This window comes from Macaca nemestrina, chromosome 6 (genome assembly GCF_043159975.1).
Source record: "Macaca nemestrina isolate mMacNem1 chromosome 6, mMacNem.hap1, whole genome shotgun sequence".
NCBI classification, from domain to species: domain Eukaryota; kingdom Metazoa; phylum Chordata; class Mammalia; order Primates; family Cercopithecidae; genus Macaca; species Macaca nemestrina.
The window spans coordinates 65,227,339-65,244,115 of record NC_092130.1 but is presented as its reverse complement, the minus strand read 5'-3'; the positions used below and the strand labels follow the sequence as shown (position 1 = coordinate 65,244,115).

General features: G+C 36.9%; 1 protein-coding gene across 2 annotated transcripts in view; it reads right to left on the bottom strand.

Moving 5' to 3' along the window:
• Positions 1-404: 404 nt before the first annotated feature.
• The window catches only part of LOC105499984 (tripartite motif containing 36), a 55,176-nt gene continuing 38,803 nt past the window's right edge, over positions 405-16,777 (bottom strand). For both annotated transcript variants that reach the window (XM_011772888.3, XM_011772885.2), the window contains exons 5-10: positions 15,272-15,367; positions 11,361-11,614; positions 11,001-11,125; positions 7,578-7,865; positions 4,351-4,648; positions 405-910 (exon numbers count right to left, since the gene is read on the bottom strand). In XM_011772888.3, coding sequence (XP_011771190.1) covers positions 556-910; positions 4,351-4,648; positions 7,578-7,865; positions 11,001-11,125; positions 11,361-11,614; positions 15,272-15,367 — 1,416 coding nt within the window. In that variant the 3' untranslated portion in view covers positions 405-555. The remainder of the gene's footprint in view (positions 911-4,350; positions 4,649-7,577; positions 7,866-11,000; positions 11,126-11,360; positions 11,615-15,271; positions 15,368-16,777) is intronic.

Below are 16,777 nucleotides of genomic sequence, written 5' to 3'. Positions count from 1 at the left end.
GGCAATATACTTTTAATAGTTACACACTTTAAAATACACAATTTTCCACTTAAATATACTACCATTTTTATGGTGTTTTTCTTTTTACCTATCTAGAGCTTTGTTTTCCTATTGAAAACAAGACACATTGCTTAGTACTAATTCCTATCCATAAGGCATTTAAAAAATATCTTCTCTTAGGACATAAACATGATATAAAAATGAAAAATCAAACACAAGAGAAGCATAATAAATACTTTTGTATCCTCCCCACCATCAGGAAAGTGTCAGCGACACCAGCTGACAGAAATAAATTAGATATCCTGTACATAAAGTAAAAGCTAACCATTTCAGTATTAATTTGGAAAGAACATCTTCACTTTCATCATTTGTGAAAGGCAGAACAATGACATGGAAGACACAAGACTGTTTAGATTTTCTGTATTTCAAGAAGAATCATACTCAAACACAAGTGTGGTGACAGAACACTCAGTGATATGTAATTAGTTACGAAGGTTAACGCTAAGGCATTGCTTTGTTCACAGTTTTTGTCCTGAGTCACATCAGATGTTTCAACTACATGTCTTCTTGGTATTCCAAATATTTTGCTGTGATGGGTTCTTCAAGCTGAATTCCTCCACTGCCCATTAATGCAAATGCTGGATACAGTGTATGTGAACAGTCCACTTGGCGCTCATAAAGGCATTTCATGTGATCCATATCATAGAAACTTACTTTGCCTTTATCATAGTCAAGGAAAATCCCAATACTTGTTGGCATAGGAAGAACTCTATTTTCAGGTTCATTAGAAGAAGTAGGTGACTTGGGTATAAAAAATTTCTTCATGCCTATAGTAACTAAGGTAAACGGTTGTGAAGAATCAAAACAGGCATCCTCACTTCCACTGTCATGCCCACTGTCTTGCTCATATCTGAAACACAATACACAAAGTATCTGTATCTTCAACCATAGATCTAAGTATCTTCAAAACATTTTCACAGGATAATATACACTGATATAAAGTTAAAATAATTTTTACATCAAAAGCTTTCTATTAAAACAAAATCGAAAACATAAAAATGACACATTGCAATTTAGAATTATACCACAGACTCAGCCCCAAATTCCCTGTCATTAAACACTGCTTTAGTTACATACACAAGTGAAACCCTAGAAAATCATTTAGCCTTCCAAAAAGTGAGGGAGCAGCGGGCAGTCAAGGAACTGGTCAAATGTTATAGCACAGAATCATATACAATCATGCACCACATAACATTTCAGTCAACAACAGACCTCATATACCACAGTGGTCCCATAAGATTATAATGAAACTAAAATATTTCAGTTGGGCGCAGTGGCTCATGCCTGTAATCCCAGCACTCTGGGAGGCCAAGGCAGGTGCACCACTTGAGGCCAGGAGTTCGAGACCAACCTGGTCAACATGGCAAAACCCTATCTCTACTAAAAATACAAAAATTAGCCAGGCATAGTGGTGTATGCTTGCTACTCGGGAGGCTGAGGCACAAGAATCACTTGAACCCAGGAAGTGGAAGCTGCAGTGGATCGAGATAGTGCCACTGCACTGCAGTCTTGGCGACACAGCAAGACCTTGTCTTAAATAAATAAATAAACAAATAAATAAATAAATTCCTATAGCTTAGTGACGTGGTAGCCACTGTAAGGCTGTAGTATAACCCGTTACATGTTTGTGGTGATACTGTTATAAACAAACCTGTGCTTCCAGTTGTTAAACAAAAGTGTAACACATACAATTATGTACATTATGCAATATTTCATAAGTGACCGTTACTGGCTCATGTGTTTATTATACAATGTTTTTATTGTTATTGTAGATTTACTCCTTCTATTTATTAAAAAAAATGTTAACTGTAAAACAGCCTCAGGCAGGCCCTTTAGGAGGTTTTCCAGAAGGCGGCACTCTTATCCTAGGAATGACAGCTCCATGCATGTTACTGCCCCTGAAGACCTTCCAGTGGGACAAGACGTAGAAGTGGAAGACAGCAATATTGATGATCTTGACCCTGGATAGGCTATTATGTTTGTGTCTTCATTTTTAACAAAAATGCTTAAAATGTTAAAAATTTTAAAAATTAAAAAAAAACTTGTAGAACAAGGCTATAAAAATTTTTTTTGGGCCAGGCGTGGTAGCTCATGTCTGTAATCCAGCACTTTGGGAGGCTGAGGAGGGTGATCACCTGAGGTCAGGACCAGCCTGACTGACACAGGGAAACCTCATCTCTACTAAAAATACAAAATTAGCTGGGCGTGTTGGTGCATGCCTGTAATCCCAGCTAGTCGGGAGGCTGAGGCAGGAGAATTGCTTGAACCCGGGAGGTGGAGGTTGTGGTGAGCTGAGATCACACCATTGCACTCCAGTCTGGGCAACAAAAGCAAAACTCCATCTCAAAAAAAAAAAAAATTGTATATAGATGTATAAAAAATGTATATAGATGTACAATGTGTTAGTGTTTTAAGCTAAGTGTGCCTACAAGAGAGTTAAAAAAATTTTTGTTAATTGAAAGTTTATAAAGCTAAGGTTAATTTCTTAAAGAAGAATATATTTAAATAAATTTAGTGCAGCCTAAGTGTAGAGTGTGTTTATAAAGTTTACAGTGGTGTGCAGCAATGTCCTAGGCCTTCAAATTCACTCATGGATGCACCCAGAGAACTTCCAGTCCTGCAAGCTCCATTCGTGGTAAGTGCCCTACACAAGCATACAATTTTTTATCTTTTATAACTTATTTTTACTGTACCTTTTCTATGTTTAGATATACAAATACTTACCGTTGTATTAAAATTGCCTACAGTATTACAGTACATGCTGTATAGGTTTGTATTCCAGGACCAAAAGACTATTCCATATAGCTTAAGTGTGTAGCAGACTATTCCATCTAAGTTTGCGTAAGAACACTCTATGATGTTCTCGCAACAATGAAATTGCCTTGCATTGTATTTCTCAGAACATATTCCTGTTGCTAAGCTAACATATAACTGTATAAGAAAATACAGGCTGGGCACGGTGGCTCACGCCTGTAATCCCAGCACTTTGGGAGGCCGAGGCAGGTGGATCACCTAAGGTTGGGAGATCAAGACTAGCCTGACCAACGTGGAGAAATCCCGTCTCTACTAAAAATACAAAAAATTAGCTGGGTGTGGTGGTGCATGCCTATAATCCCAGCTATTTGGGAGGCTGAGGCAGGAAAATCGCTTGAACCCAAGAGGCGGAGGTTGCGGTGAGCTAAAATCGCGCTACTGCACTCCAGCCTGGGCAACAAGAGCAAAACTCCGTCTCAAAAGAAAAAAAAAAAAAAAGAAAAGAAAAAAACCAAAATACAAAGATAAGATGTATGCCCTAAACCAAGGAATTACCAAGCTAAGTGAAATATACGAGCACTGTAAAATAATGCAAGAGAAAAAAGCATGTTTCATTCTCGTCCCAAGAACTCTATTTCCTGGTTGGAATTTCAACATGGATGTATGAGGCAAACAAAGATTATGAAGCTTTTTCGCCTTTATCAAACAATAAAAACGTATAGAATATTTTGAAACATGTTCCCCATTTTTTTCAATATGCCTATGTTGCTTTTTATATATTTTGGATAATACTGCATCAACAATGTTTATTAGGTTTCTCCACTTCTAATCTTTCTCATGTTATGAACTTTTTAAACATTAATACAAATTTTCTATCAAGTGGACATGCCACTATGTTTTACTGTTACAATTTTCAGCATTATATAAATTTTTCACCTTTCTGCAAAAAGCTTTTCCTATCATTCGGATTGTTAAGCTGGGATACTGTTCACATGAGTGGTCAAAAATTATTTTTCAAAGCTAGTTGACCTTACTCCATCTAAAACAACTAAACTGCACAATCTTCATTAGTCAATCTCTTAAGAAACTGGAAGTCTTTGCTGTGGAAATATGTCTACCACGACCCAGTTTTGAAAAGGACTTAAGGGAAAGTTTAAAGAAACTGTGTCCCATAAGAAAAGAACAACTTAATTGTGAAGTATGACAATTAGAGGCATTGTATTATACACCTGGGTAATTTTTATCACATAATTTAGGTAAAATGCAAAAGACTTTCAAAATTTAAAACTGTGAAGCTATATCATAATCAAGAGATATCCAAAACAGATTTCCTCATGATATTAAAATGTAACTGCTAACTCTCCTTATTCAATGTGTGATTACAAGAACACCCGGCTCCTTTTCTCAATCAAGCCACAGCCAAAATACTAGAATCTAAGAAATAAGAAATGTATACTCCAAATGTAATAAAGCCAAATCTATTTTCAGGCTTACTTTCAAAAAATTATCAAGTTCTAGATCAATACAAAAACCTACCTTGGACTAACTGCATCCCGGGGAGAACGGAGCCATTCTTGTAGTTTATCGCTAGAAGCAACTCCCACTTTTACCAGGTATGAATACGGTTCCACACGGAAGGCCCAGAAGTGTTTTCCTTTTGTAATGCCAGTATCTCCAATGATGTAGTCTAAGCTTGTGTAATAACCCACTTGGATGCGTTCTGCAGCAAGCAGAAGATTAAATCCAGCTCTACTCTCTACACGGTCTCTCTTCAAGTTCAGCAGGAGATGTTCATTATTATAGCCACATTTTTCATCAAAGAGGAAGCTGAAAACTAAATAGAGCTTAAAATTAATATCAGGCTAAAAATTATCATTGCTCTAGTTTGTTAAATCTGATAGGTTTTCTTACAGAAATTACTGAAGAGAGACGGGAAGCGGGAAGGAGGTGTCACACTACACCAGACAACTATGACAAACCAAACCCAACTTCGCCATATATCCTACCCAGTATATTCTCTACCTAAAAATCTTCAGAAATCTCAAAAAGCAGATGAAAATATTTTTAATTCATGTGAAAATTTATAAAAACAGCTCTTTGGAATAGAAATAGCAAATCTATCAGGTATTTCACACTACTGAATTTGTTCTTTTATATTTATTAAAGATAAAAAATAAAGAGTTGTATATTTTCATAAATAACTCTATATTTTCTTATCATAAGTTTTGTTAATTTGGGACACTTTAGCTATTTTAATAAAGCTTTTTCTGTATCAACCAACATGGCAGACATAAGAAACATGGGAGAGTGTAAAAAAAAACCAAAAACAAAAACATAGCTTTTGGGTTGAGAGAGACCTGGGTTTGAATCCTGCTCAAGCATTTAACTAGAGTTTGATCCAAACTTTAATTTCTTCATCTACAGAATGAGGATACTACTTCCATAAGTCTATATTGACTCAAATATATTAAGCATAACATTGGCTGCTAGCCAATGGGGAAACAACCAAAATTCCATCAACAGATGAATAAAGAAAATGTGGTATATACATACAATGGAATATTATCCAGCCTTAAAAAGGAAATATTTGGATACATGCTACAACATGGATAAATGTGGATACATACATTTGGATACATGCTACAACATGTATGGATAAATTTGGATATGTGCTACAACATGGATGAATTTGGATACATGCTACAACATGGACGAATAAGCCAGATGTAAAAGGACAGATATTGCATTATTCCAGTTATATGAGATACCTAGAATAGGCACATTCATAGAGACAGAAATTAGAATCGAAGTTACCAGCCTCTGGGGAGAGGGGAAACAGGAGTAACTGTTTAATGGGTATAGGGTTTCAGTTTAGAATAATGAAGTAAGGAGATACAAGTGGTGATAGTTGAACAATACTGTAAATGTACTTAATGCCAATGAGCTGTATACTTAAAAACTGTTAAGATGATACATTTTATCTTTATTACATCCCAATTTTAAAAAATGACCTCCAGGCATCATTGTGCACACCTTTAGTCCTAGCTACATGGGAGGCAGGAGGATTGCTTGAGTTCAGGAGTTTGAGGCCAGTATAGACAACACAGTGAGACCCCATCTCTCTCTCTCTCTATATATATATTTTTAAACAGGCTGCTAGCAGCTGGGCGTGGTGGCTCACACCTACAATGCCAGTACTTTGGGAGGTCGAGGTGGGCGGATCACTTGAGGTTAGGAGTTTGAGACCAGCCTGGCCAACATGGTGAAACCTGGCTTTACTAAAAATACAAAAATTAGCCAAGCATGCTGGCCTGCGTCCGTAACCCCAGCTACTACTCAGGAGGCTGAGGCGGAAGAATAGCTTGAACCCAGGAGACAGAGGTTGCAGTGAGCTAGTGAGCTGAGATGGTGCCACTGCACTCCAGCTTGGGTGACAGAGCCACCAGACTCCACTTCCAAAAAAAAAAAGGCTGCTAGAAAACTACAACCATTACCAAGATGTGAGCCGACCATTCTTCCTGCTAATGCCTATTTTCCTGGCATGCTTATTTGTGCTGGCTCTCAATCTCAAAAGTCTCCCAGTTTGCAAAATAAATGTAAAGGGTCACCCTAGTCATGTATCTTCTCTCATAAAAAGGAAGACAACCCTTAACACTTCCTCTCCTCCCTCCCCCTCCACTATGTGACTGAAAACAGCGATTATGTCCAGGTTTTTCTACCACTTTCAGGCAGAAAGACTAGAAAAGGAAGCAGAAATAGCATAAACCATAAAATACTTAATACTTGCGAATTCATCCCAAAACTCTCTATTGGATTTTATTAAAATTTAAGAAATATAATTTTAGCCAATCTTATGTAAGTTTGTATTCCAATTTTTCAAAAGCCACAAAGTGCATGAAAAACAAATTGTGCTTTTCTATTTTGAAGAAAAAAGGAAGAAAGGGGAGAGTGCAGAAAATATGGGTACATAAGACACTAAAAACAGGCAGGGAGCAGTGGACCTAAAATCCAATTAAAGGTATCTGTAAGGCAGCGACTGAAAGGGGAAAATGTGTTCCTGCTAACCAGGCTGAGCACAACTTTGGTTCTAAATATCCCTTGTTCATGGAGACATCATAGTGAACATCAATGAACCTTTAAAGTCATTCTCATTCTATAAAAATCTTTAGGCGCTCTATATGTAGTATCAGTGGTTTTTAACTTGGGAAGGGAGGGGGCGAAGACTGGGCATGAGGAGCTTTTAGCGCGGGAGGAAAAGCTATTCATGTGGTTCTAATATACGGCTTCCATCCCTATTAGCTGAGAATTGCCAAGTTAGATAAAAAATCCAGACAAATCAGAATTAGGTTAAATCAAAATTATATTTTAGGATATTACACCAATAAATTTTAAAAATACCTACCTAGATCTTGTGCTTTAGAGATTTCCATAAACTAACCAAAAATACAGAATTATGTATTTAAAACTTTCAAAGTACCATTTATGTTATTTTAATCCCAGCTTAACAGCTCTGCTCACCCGAATTTCTTCCATGTTTTTCTCTATCTGATATCAGTTAAAACCTAATCCCGTTCTCAGCCTACAAGGTAAAATTCGAGTACTCAGTTCATTTCTAAATCCCAGTTGGGACAGAAGCTACTTTTCTGGAGTCTTTTAAAAACAAGAGCTGTTTCAATGCAGGTCTACATGGAGATATTGACTAGTTTATTTCATCAAGGTCTCGTGCAACTCTATGCTTCTTTTATTCCTGATAGTCACCATACCTGGGGCTGGAGGAGTATGAAGAATCAATTCTCTGCTACAAGGACTACAGATTGAACCCTTGTAAGCTCTTACTCTGAAAGCATAGGTACTACTGTTTTCCAAGTCTTGAATTATTTTACTTGTTCCACACACTTCTATCTCATTCCATGACATTTCATCTTCTCTATTGATTTTCCGATATTCAAGAACATAGCTATCAGCTTTATCCTTTTCTGGATGGTGCCAATTTATCAAGGCATTGTTATAAACTTTGCTCTGTTCCTCATTGATCTCTGGCACATCGATGCCTGAAAGAATTATGAAATAGAAAACAACATTAAAATAGTGACATTTGAAAACCAGTGTTTTTCCTCAAAAAATAACATATAAACAATATTTACTGATTTTTTTTTTTTTTCCAGACGGAGTCTCACTATCTCCCAGGCAGAAATGCAGTGGCACGATCTCGGCTCACTGCAAGCTCCACCTCCCAGGTTCATGCCATTCTCCTGCCTCAGCCTCCTGAGTAGGTGGGACTACAGGCTCCCGCCACGACGCCCAGCTAATTTTTTGTATTTTTAGTAGAGACGGGGTTTCACCGTGTTAGCCAGGATGGTCTCGATCTCCTGACCTCGTGATCTGCCCACCTCAGCCTCCCAAAGTGCTGGGATTACAGGCGTGAGCCACCGCGCCTGGCTATTTACTGATTTCTATACTGTCCAATAATTTTCTAAATTTATAATACTATAAGAAAGCACAAAATTAAATATATTAAAATTTTTAATATATTTTATATTTAAAAGGTATATCTATACTTATAACTGAAAGGAGAAATAATAAAAAAGAAAACTGACTCAAAGCCACAAGTAAATTTTTTTTAAACACATGCCTTCTACCTACTGAATAATAGCCCATGACTTGAAATTTTTTTTACCTATGTCCTTCCCTAAACAAACTATTATTTTAATATTTTTAAAATATAAGTCTGGTAAGAATATCAAATTCTCAACGAATTTTTTTTTTTTTTTTTTGAGACAGAGTCTTGCTCTGTTGTCCAGGCTGGAGTGCAGTGGCATGATCTCAGCTCACTCCAGCCTCCGCCTCCCAGGTTCAAGTGATTTTCCTGCCTCAGTCTCCCAAGTAGCTCGGATTACAGGTACGTGCCACCACGCCCTACTAATTTTTTGAGTTTTTAGTACAGATGGGGTTTCACCACATTAGCCAGGATGGTCTCGATCTCCTGACCTTGTGATCTGCCCACCTTGGCCTCCCAAAGTACTGGGATTACAGGCGTAAGCCACCGGTGCTCGGCCTCTCAATGAATATTATATCATTTCTTTTCATATTTTATTCTGTAGAGTTGCAAAGCAAATTAATTTTTCTGAATACAATCATGATACATAGTTTTGTAAGGAAATCAGAAACTAAAAAATACACATTAAAAGATTTTACTATAACCTTTTTGTATAGATCCTGCCAGTATTTTCCCCCTCAATGGTATACTACTATGTATATCAACATTTAACTGTTGAGTTTTGGAAACAGGTTTCTGGTTTTTCACTAAAAATAAAATGATTAAAAGCTAAATCTTTGTTCATATGCATAGTCCTTTCTATAGAGCCAATTCCTAAGCTTAACTGCTGGAATCATATGCTAAGAACAATATGCTATAAAAGCTACACACACACTTTTATGTCAAATCACAGAGAAGGACATGAATAAGAATCAGAAGTCTCTCTCCTCTCCTTATTCCCCAATGTATAAGCATGTCTGTGTATGCTGCATTTATACAACTGAACGTTATGCAGCCATCATGAGTTCTGGAAAGTTATCCTAAATACATTTTAAAATTTTAAAAAAAAGTAACAAAATAACACAAATAGTAAACCCCCTACCCCATATCCTTTTTCTTTTTTTGAAAGATAGCTTTCAAAAAAAAAAAAAAAAATGCATGTAGCAAAAAGCGAGGGGAAGATCCATTAGCCAGAAGCTAGGTGACTACTATCCCATTCTCATCCATCTGTTTCCTTGCTATACAATGGTATAACCCAGGATTACCCACCCTCAACCTCACCTTTCCAGCAACCACTTTGGGATCCAAAGGGAGGGAGGACCTAGGACTCACAAGTAAGCAAAAATATATTTGTATATATATACTATTCAAGTATACATTTTGGAAACACAGTATAGTGTATGAAATACAAACAGCATTTTAAGTGACGACAAATATCTTTGAAAAAATAAGGTAGTCATAATAAATCAGATTCAGGTACAGATTTGAAAAAGGGGTTGCAGTTAATCCTTCAGAGTTTTAAACTTTTAACAAGACAAATTTCCTTTCATTAACATACAAATCTACAAATCTGTACCTATAAAGTAATCACACTATAAGCATATCTTTCTAAGGACTGTAATTGTTCACCATCACTAGAAGAGAAACCTTAGGGAGAGGAATGAGGTGAGCAGAAGAAAAACAGGCAAGGAAGACCTCCCTGCTAGGGAGTAGCAAAATAGAAACATAAGCAAGTGTTATGGGCTGAACTACATCCTTCCCCAGTCCCCCAGACCCCACCCTCGCCCCTGGAAATTCACAAGTTGAAGTCCTAAACCCCAGTACATACCTCAGAATGTGACTGTATTTTAAAATACGGTCTTTAAAGAGGAAATTAAATTAAAATCAGGTCATTAGAATGGGCCCTACTCCAATATGACCAGTGTCCTTATAAAAAGAGAAGATTAGATTACACACAAACACAAACAGAGGACCATGTGAAGACACAGGGAGAAGACAGCCATTTATCAACCAAGAGGAGAGGTTCAGTAGAAACCAACCCTGTCAACACCCTGATCTCCGACTTCTAGTCTCCAGAAATGTAAGAAAATGAATTTGTTTGAGCCACTCAGTCTATGGTACTTTTGTCACTGCAGCCCAAGCAAACTAATACAGCAATGTAAACAGCCTGCAGATTCCATCTCTAGGCTTCTGTTCGAGAAAGTCACATACACTTGCCCCAAGAATTGTGACAAGGATGTGCAATACAGCATTGCTTTATAAAAGAGGAAAAAAATAGAAAAAAAAATATCTTAGTAGGAAAATGATTTATTTATTTATGAAATACTATAAACAGTTAAAATATCACTTTAAATCAAAATTTCACATAACAAATATTTACATTAATTTTCTAAAAAGGAATTTACAAAAAGAATACATACAACATGTTATTTATGCAATGTTTAAAAACACACAAACTAATGGAACATAGTTTTTGTGCATAAAATACAGTTATAAAAACATAAATAGGATATGATTTCAGGATGCTACGATAGTCCTGGGCAAGTGATATGCTGCTTTATAATGTCAAATTTAAGAGAACTTGTGTTTTCTTCCACACTATATAAATTCAGACAAAAAGAATGAGGTTTTTGCCTTCATTAAGACTTACCACTAGAGAAAAAGGATAATTCTCCAAGAAGTTCTGTTTGCTTAGAGGTATTAACAACATAGTCTTCAAAAGAAGTCTGAGCTGCAGGTCTAAAGCTCTTCAAAGATTCTGTGGCTTTCTGTATTCTGCAGACAGATATTTTATACAAAAAATGATTCTTCAAGAAGGCAAATCAAACTATCTGCAACATGATTAACAAAATAACACCCACACTTCATTCAAAATTAAAGTTAAGAATGAGGCAAGATGTACCTCACATTAACACAGCATTATGGACCACTCAGAGCTACAGTGAGAATACACAGCAGCATTTAATAAAATTGCTCAAGAGGTTCTGAAGTTAGAAGTAAAAGAGAATACCTGAGGTGGAGCTGCTTTGCTGTTTGCACAAAGCAGGACTGATCCGTCTCCTTTAGCACTTCTTGAGCATATCCCACAAGTCCATTGTTCTCTAGAAGTCCCTGGTACTCCTCCATTTGAGTCTGAAATTTGTCTAATCTTAGTTTCTTGGAGGAGTCAATTGCTTTCAAAACAGATGATTTCCTCTCTTCCAGAATTTCAAAGAGCTTTTCAAAATGTGTAATTGCTTCTTCTTTAGCCCTCTCTCCATTACACTATGAAAAAACAGTATCTCCATTACACTAAGATAAAGCATTGCCTCTTCTGTCAAACCCAAATGGCTTTCCACAAAGTTCTACATAATTATATTTCATCTATGTGATGACAACATTATCAAAATTCAATAAAACCAACCTAGATATTATAAAGAAAAAAAGTTTTATCTGACTCTGAAATTTTCAGAACAATATTTTGGCATCAAATACATTCAGCAAAGAACAAATGACAACTTTTATTCAGATTTACTTTGTAATTTTATAATATTGTACTTCCTTAAGCTTTTCATCTCCAAAGTCCAGTATAGACAATTTAGTCAATTAAATAAGAGAACAATCTTTCAGTGGTATATAAAGGAATTTGAAGGAGAAATGAACTGATTTAACCAAAAACAGGAAGACACAAGTCCAGAGCTTTGAATTCATTTCAAATTCAGAAATGTTTTAACCCTTTCTACGCTACTCCAACTTTTTAAAAAGTTGTTTTTGTTTTTTTGAGATGGAGTCTCTCTCTGTCACCCAAGCTGGAGTGCAGTGGCGCGATCTCGGCTCACTGTAACCTCTGCCTCCCCGGTTCAAGTGATTCTCCCGCCTCAGCCTCCCAAGTAGCTGGGACTACAGGCACATGCCACCATGCCCGGCTAATTTATTTTCATATTTTTAGTAGAGATGGGGTTTCGCAGTGTTAGCCAGGATGGTCTCGATCTCCTGACCTCGTTTGTGATCAACCCTCCTTGGCCTCCCAAAGTGTTGGGATTACAGGCATGAGCCACCGCACCCGGCCTAAAAAAGTTTTTAGCCACAAAACTCTAAAATATGACATTCTTTACTAAGATATAAAAATAAAAGTATCCTCTTCACATTCATATAATTTAATTATAATTAAATCCTGACTTAGCTGTGTGACCATATGCTAATCATTTCACTTCTCTTTCTGTTTTTCTCTTCTGAAAACAGAGGATAAGAAAAACCATTTAGGTTTTTGTGAAGAGACTTTAAAAGGTTATTTACATAAAGTACATACCACAATGTCACATACTGTAAATAAACATTCATACAAACTGTCAGAAAATGATCCTAGTATTGGTTAAACATTCTGAATTCCTATAAAATCAGAGCTCATGATTTGAGAAGACTGGCAAAGCACTCCTAAGCAGTTATTATAACAGACTCACAGCAGCCAACAGAAAAAAGTCTTCGAGAACACTTTTTTTTTTTTTTGAGACGGAATCTCGCTGTGTTGCCCAGGCTATAGCACGGTGGCGCGATCTCGGCTCACTGCAAGCTCCGCCTCCTGGGTTCACGCCATTCTCCTGCCTCAGCCTCCTGAGCAGCTGGGACTGCAGGCGCCTGCCACCATGCCCATTTAATTATTTTTTGCATTTTTAGTAGAGATGAGGTTTCACCGTGTTAGCTAGGATGGTCTAGATCTCCTGACCTCATGATCTGCCTGCCTCGGTCTCCCAAAGTGCTGGGATTACAGGTGTGAGCCACCACACCCGGCTTTTTTTTTTTTTTTTTTTTGAGACGGAGTCTTGCCCTGTTGCCCAGGCCAGAGTGGAATGGTGTGATCTCGGCTCACTGCAACCTCCGCCTCCCGGGTTCAAGCAATTCTCCTGCCTCAGCCTCCCGAGTAACTGGGATTACAGGCGCGCGCCACCATGCCTAGCTAATTTTTTTGTATCTTTAGTAGAGACAGGGTTTCACTATGTGAAACCTGTGGCCAGGCTGGTCTCGAACTCCTGACCTCGTGATCCACCTGCCTCGGCCTCCCAAAGTGCTGGGATTATAGGCGTTAGCCACTGCACCTGGCCAAGAACATTCTTAAAAGCTGATAATATATGGCAGAAGTGTACTGTGCATTTTCCAATGGCTTCCAGCCAACACCAACATAATGAAAGGAAATTTTTTCCAGATCTCCTGTTTCCTAACACTGAAAACCACATATTTTTAAAAGAGAGGGAGTAGAAGGTAGTGATATTTTGATAGTATTTCACTGACAAATCACGACATTAAACTCAGAAATATTATTATAGAGAGATTTTTTTCTAGCTAAGTATAATTACAGATAAAAAGACAGTATCACCACCATCACTGAGTAAAGGTCAAGAATGGAGGCAAGTTATCTACCATAAAAAAAATCCTTATTGATAAGCCTGCAGATACAGCTTAGGCAAATGATACAAAACAACTCAATAATGTCCCCACGATCACAAGGAATCGGTGTCTACATGAATACTTGACACCTAAGTTCTGCAATTTTTAACCTATTGATGACAAATCCCAAAACAGACTCTCGGTCTTTATTTCAGAAGTGAAGGGCAGCAGGACCGAGAGGACCAACAAACAAGGCTACTAATAAAATGACCAAAGATGCAACACTTGAAGCAAACTACTGAGGTGATCATCTGCTTTGTGTTGAGACAGTCTGTCATTTAATCCAACAAAAATATGAAAAAGAAAACCCCAAACTGCATGGAAAAACGACTGACAGGCAGTAAAGATCAGGAAAATAATATTAAAAACAAAAGCACTACTGGTAAGGGTGTTAATTTACATGATTTCTCAATAATTTCACCCTATATTGGAAAAAAATTTCTTCAAGTAACAGAGTCATACTAGCTGGGATATTTTTATATTTAATTACCAAAAATCAGGAGTAATGGCTCAACTTTGTTTCAAATGGAGAAGAAAAACAAGTGTACAACAAAGTCAATGAAGAATATCTGGACTTTTAAAATAACCCAACCCAATCCCCTTTTACTATATTTTTAAAATGTTATCTTTTCCAATTTTTTATTAAAACATAATACACAAATGGAAAAATGTACATGTAAGTATAAAGACTAATGAATCTTTACCCACACACTCAATATAACCAGCATCCAACAGAAAATCCAGATTAGATAAAAGAACATTACAAGTATTCCAGAAGCCTCCATATAACCTTTCCAGACACTGATCCACCCCTCCTCAACTCTAACAACATCATCTAGTTTCACCTTTTTGGGTACTTTTTATAAATGTAATCACATGGTATGTATTCCTTTATGTCTGGCACCTTCCTTTCAACATTATTGCAAGATTAATCGACACTGCTGTGTGCAGCTGTACATCATTCATTCTTATTGCTGCTTTTATTCTACTGTTAATGGGCATGTGGGTAGATCCCACTTTGTGACAACTACAAACAAGGCAGCCACCAACATTCTAATATATGTCTTTTGGGGAACATATATAGGGTATAAACTCAGGAATACCTGAAATTTAAAATAAACCTGGTCTAATCTGCAAATAGCACATTTTCCAAAAGTGATCTATTAATTTTAAAAAATATAATAAAAATAAGTAAAACCTATCAGTTCCCTTATATTACTATTACATATTTTTGAGATCTTGTTAGTTGCCACACAAATAGTCATTTTTCCCTCTGTGTTCCAGTATCATTTAATCACTAGCTTTATCACAGAAGTGACCGCACAACATTGTAATTCATTTTTTATATTTGTTTCCAGAGCCCCAGAAAAGCAGGGGTGAAATCTAACACAACTTTGTATTCCCAGCTCATATAATACTCTCAGGATTTTATGAACAAATGAGTGAATGTCTAGATAAAATAACAATAATTTAAAATATGTAAGATAGTTTATCACTTACCTCTGTTTCTTTCATTAACAAGTTTAGTTCAGATATTTGACTCTTCACTTGGCTTTCCTTACCAATAAGGTAATCAATATCCTTTGAAAGCTTTTCCTGTTGAAACACATTCATAACACAAACGGACAAAACGGGAGTTTAACAAAGACCTTGCAGAGTTTTTTTTTTTAATTACACAGGACTCATCCTCTTCTACAGCCTCTGATAAACAGATAATAAAATCAACTATGGCAATTATCATTATTAACCCAGAGTAAACAATTAATGGCCTTAGGCACAGAAGGCCAAAGGATGTATGAAATATTAGAATCAGTTGGAAAAAAAGAACAAGGTAATAATGGTTAGTCAAAACTTCCGAATATAAAAATAATACATTTTTATTGTTTCATTGTCATTCCTAGAGCTCCTGCTCCTAAGGCTTCTAAGTAAATGGAAGAGCAGCAATTCAAATAGTTTTGTCTTCAGATTTTACAATTTACTCTCACAAACACCCACGTGCGCGCGCGCGCGCACACACACACCTCTACACAATAGGAATAGCAACAAAGAGCCTTCCAAAATAATATTCACAGTCCATCCCAGCCTATGAAATAATTACACAATAATGAAAATAGTTTTATAAAAACAGGCAATTTCCAGAGCTCATTGAGTGATCTGTCTGTAAGGCAGACATTTTGAAGTATAGTTTCTTTCCCATAGAAATGCCGTCATAGGTTTTGGTGAGATCCCTGGTCTTGCCCAGAAAACCTACTCTGAAATACACAAAAAACAAAACACGAAAGCCCCGAAACACCCTGGGGTAAAAAGCTGTAACAGAAAAATGTATTCAGAGTCTAAATAAGAACAAGAACATCCAGAAAATGCCTTTCAAGCTGTAGCCCTTACAGGCCGATCTGGGCATTTCAGGCTCAGTTACCACCAATGACTTGAAAGGAAAAGGGTGCTCAAGAAGAGGGCACTATTAAACACTAAACACTATTCCGCAGGCTGAGAGGTACTTCTTACCACCAAGCTGAAAGTAAAATGGCAATTCTGACAATACCATCCCTAACAGGCCCATGTGGAAATCAGAAGTACTAGGTGCAAGTGGTGGTACCCTTTTTAACTACGGTAGCAATGAGACAAATTTGGCCATTTAAATTTAAGTAAGGCTTAGTTCTATGATAGCAGCTTACATTAGAACTACAAGATAGGAAAAGGTAAGTTAATTGACTCAAAGAGGTAAGGACCAGAGAAGGATACAGGGCAGAATTCAGACGCATGATCTAAAAGCACTACACTCTCTGAGTTTTAATGCTCAAAGTATCTGGCCAACTACATGTTTATCTGAGAACAGCTTTTATCTGAGACAGCTCCAGTCTTAATTGTCCCCTCAAATATAGCCAGTTTGTTTTAAAAGACTAGATTAGTTTTGTCTCCAAAAAGTATATGCACCACACAGAAAATAGGCACTGAAGATTAAAATGTAAAAAGACAAGGCTACCACTAACTCCTTTAGATAAAACA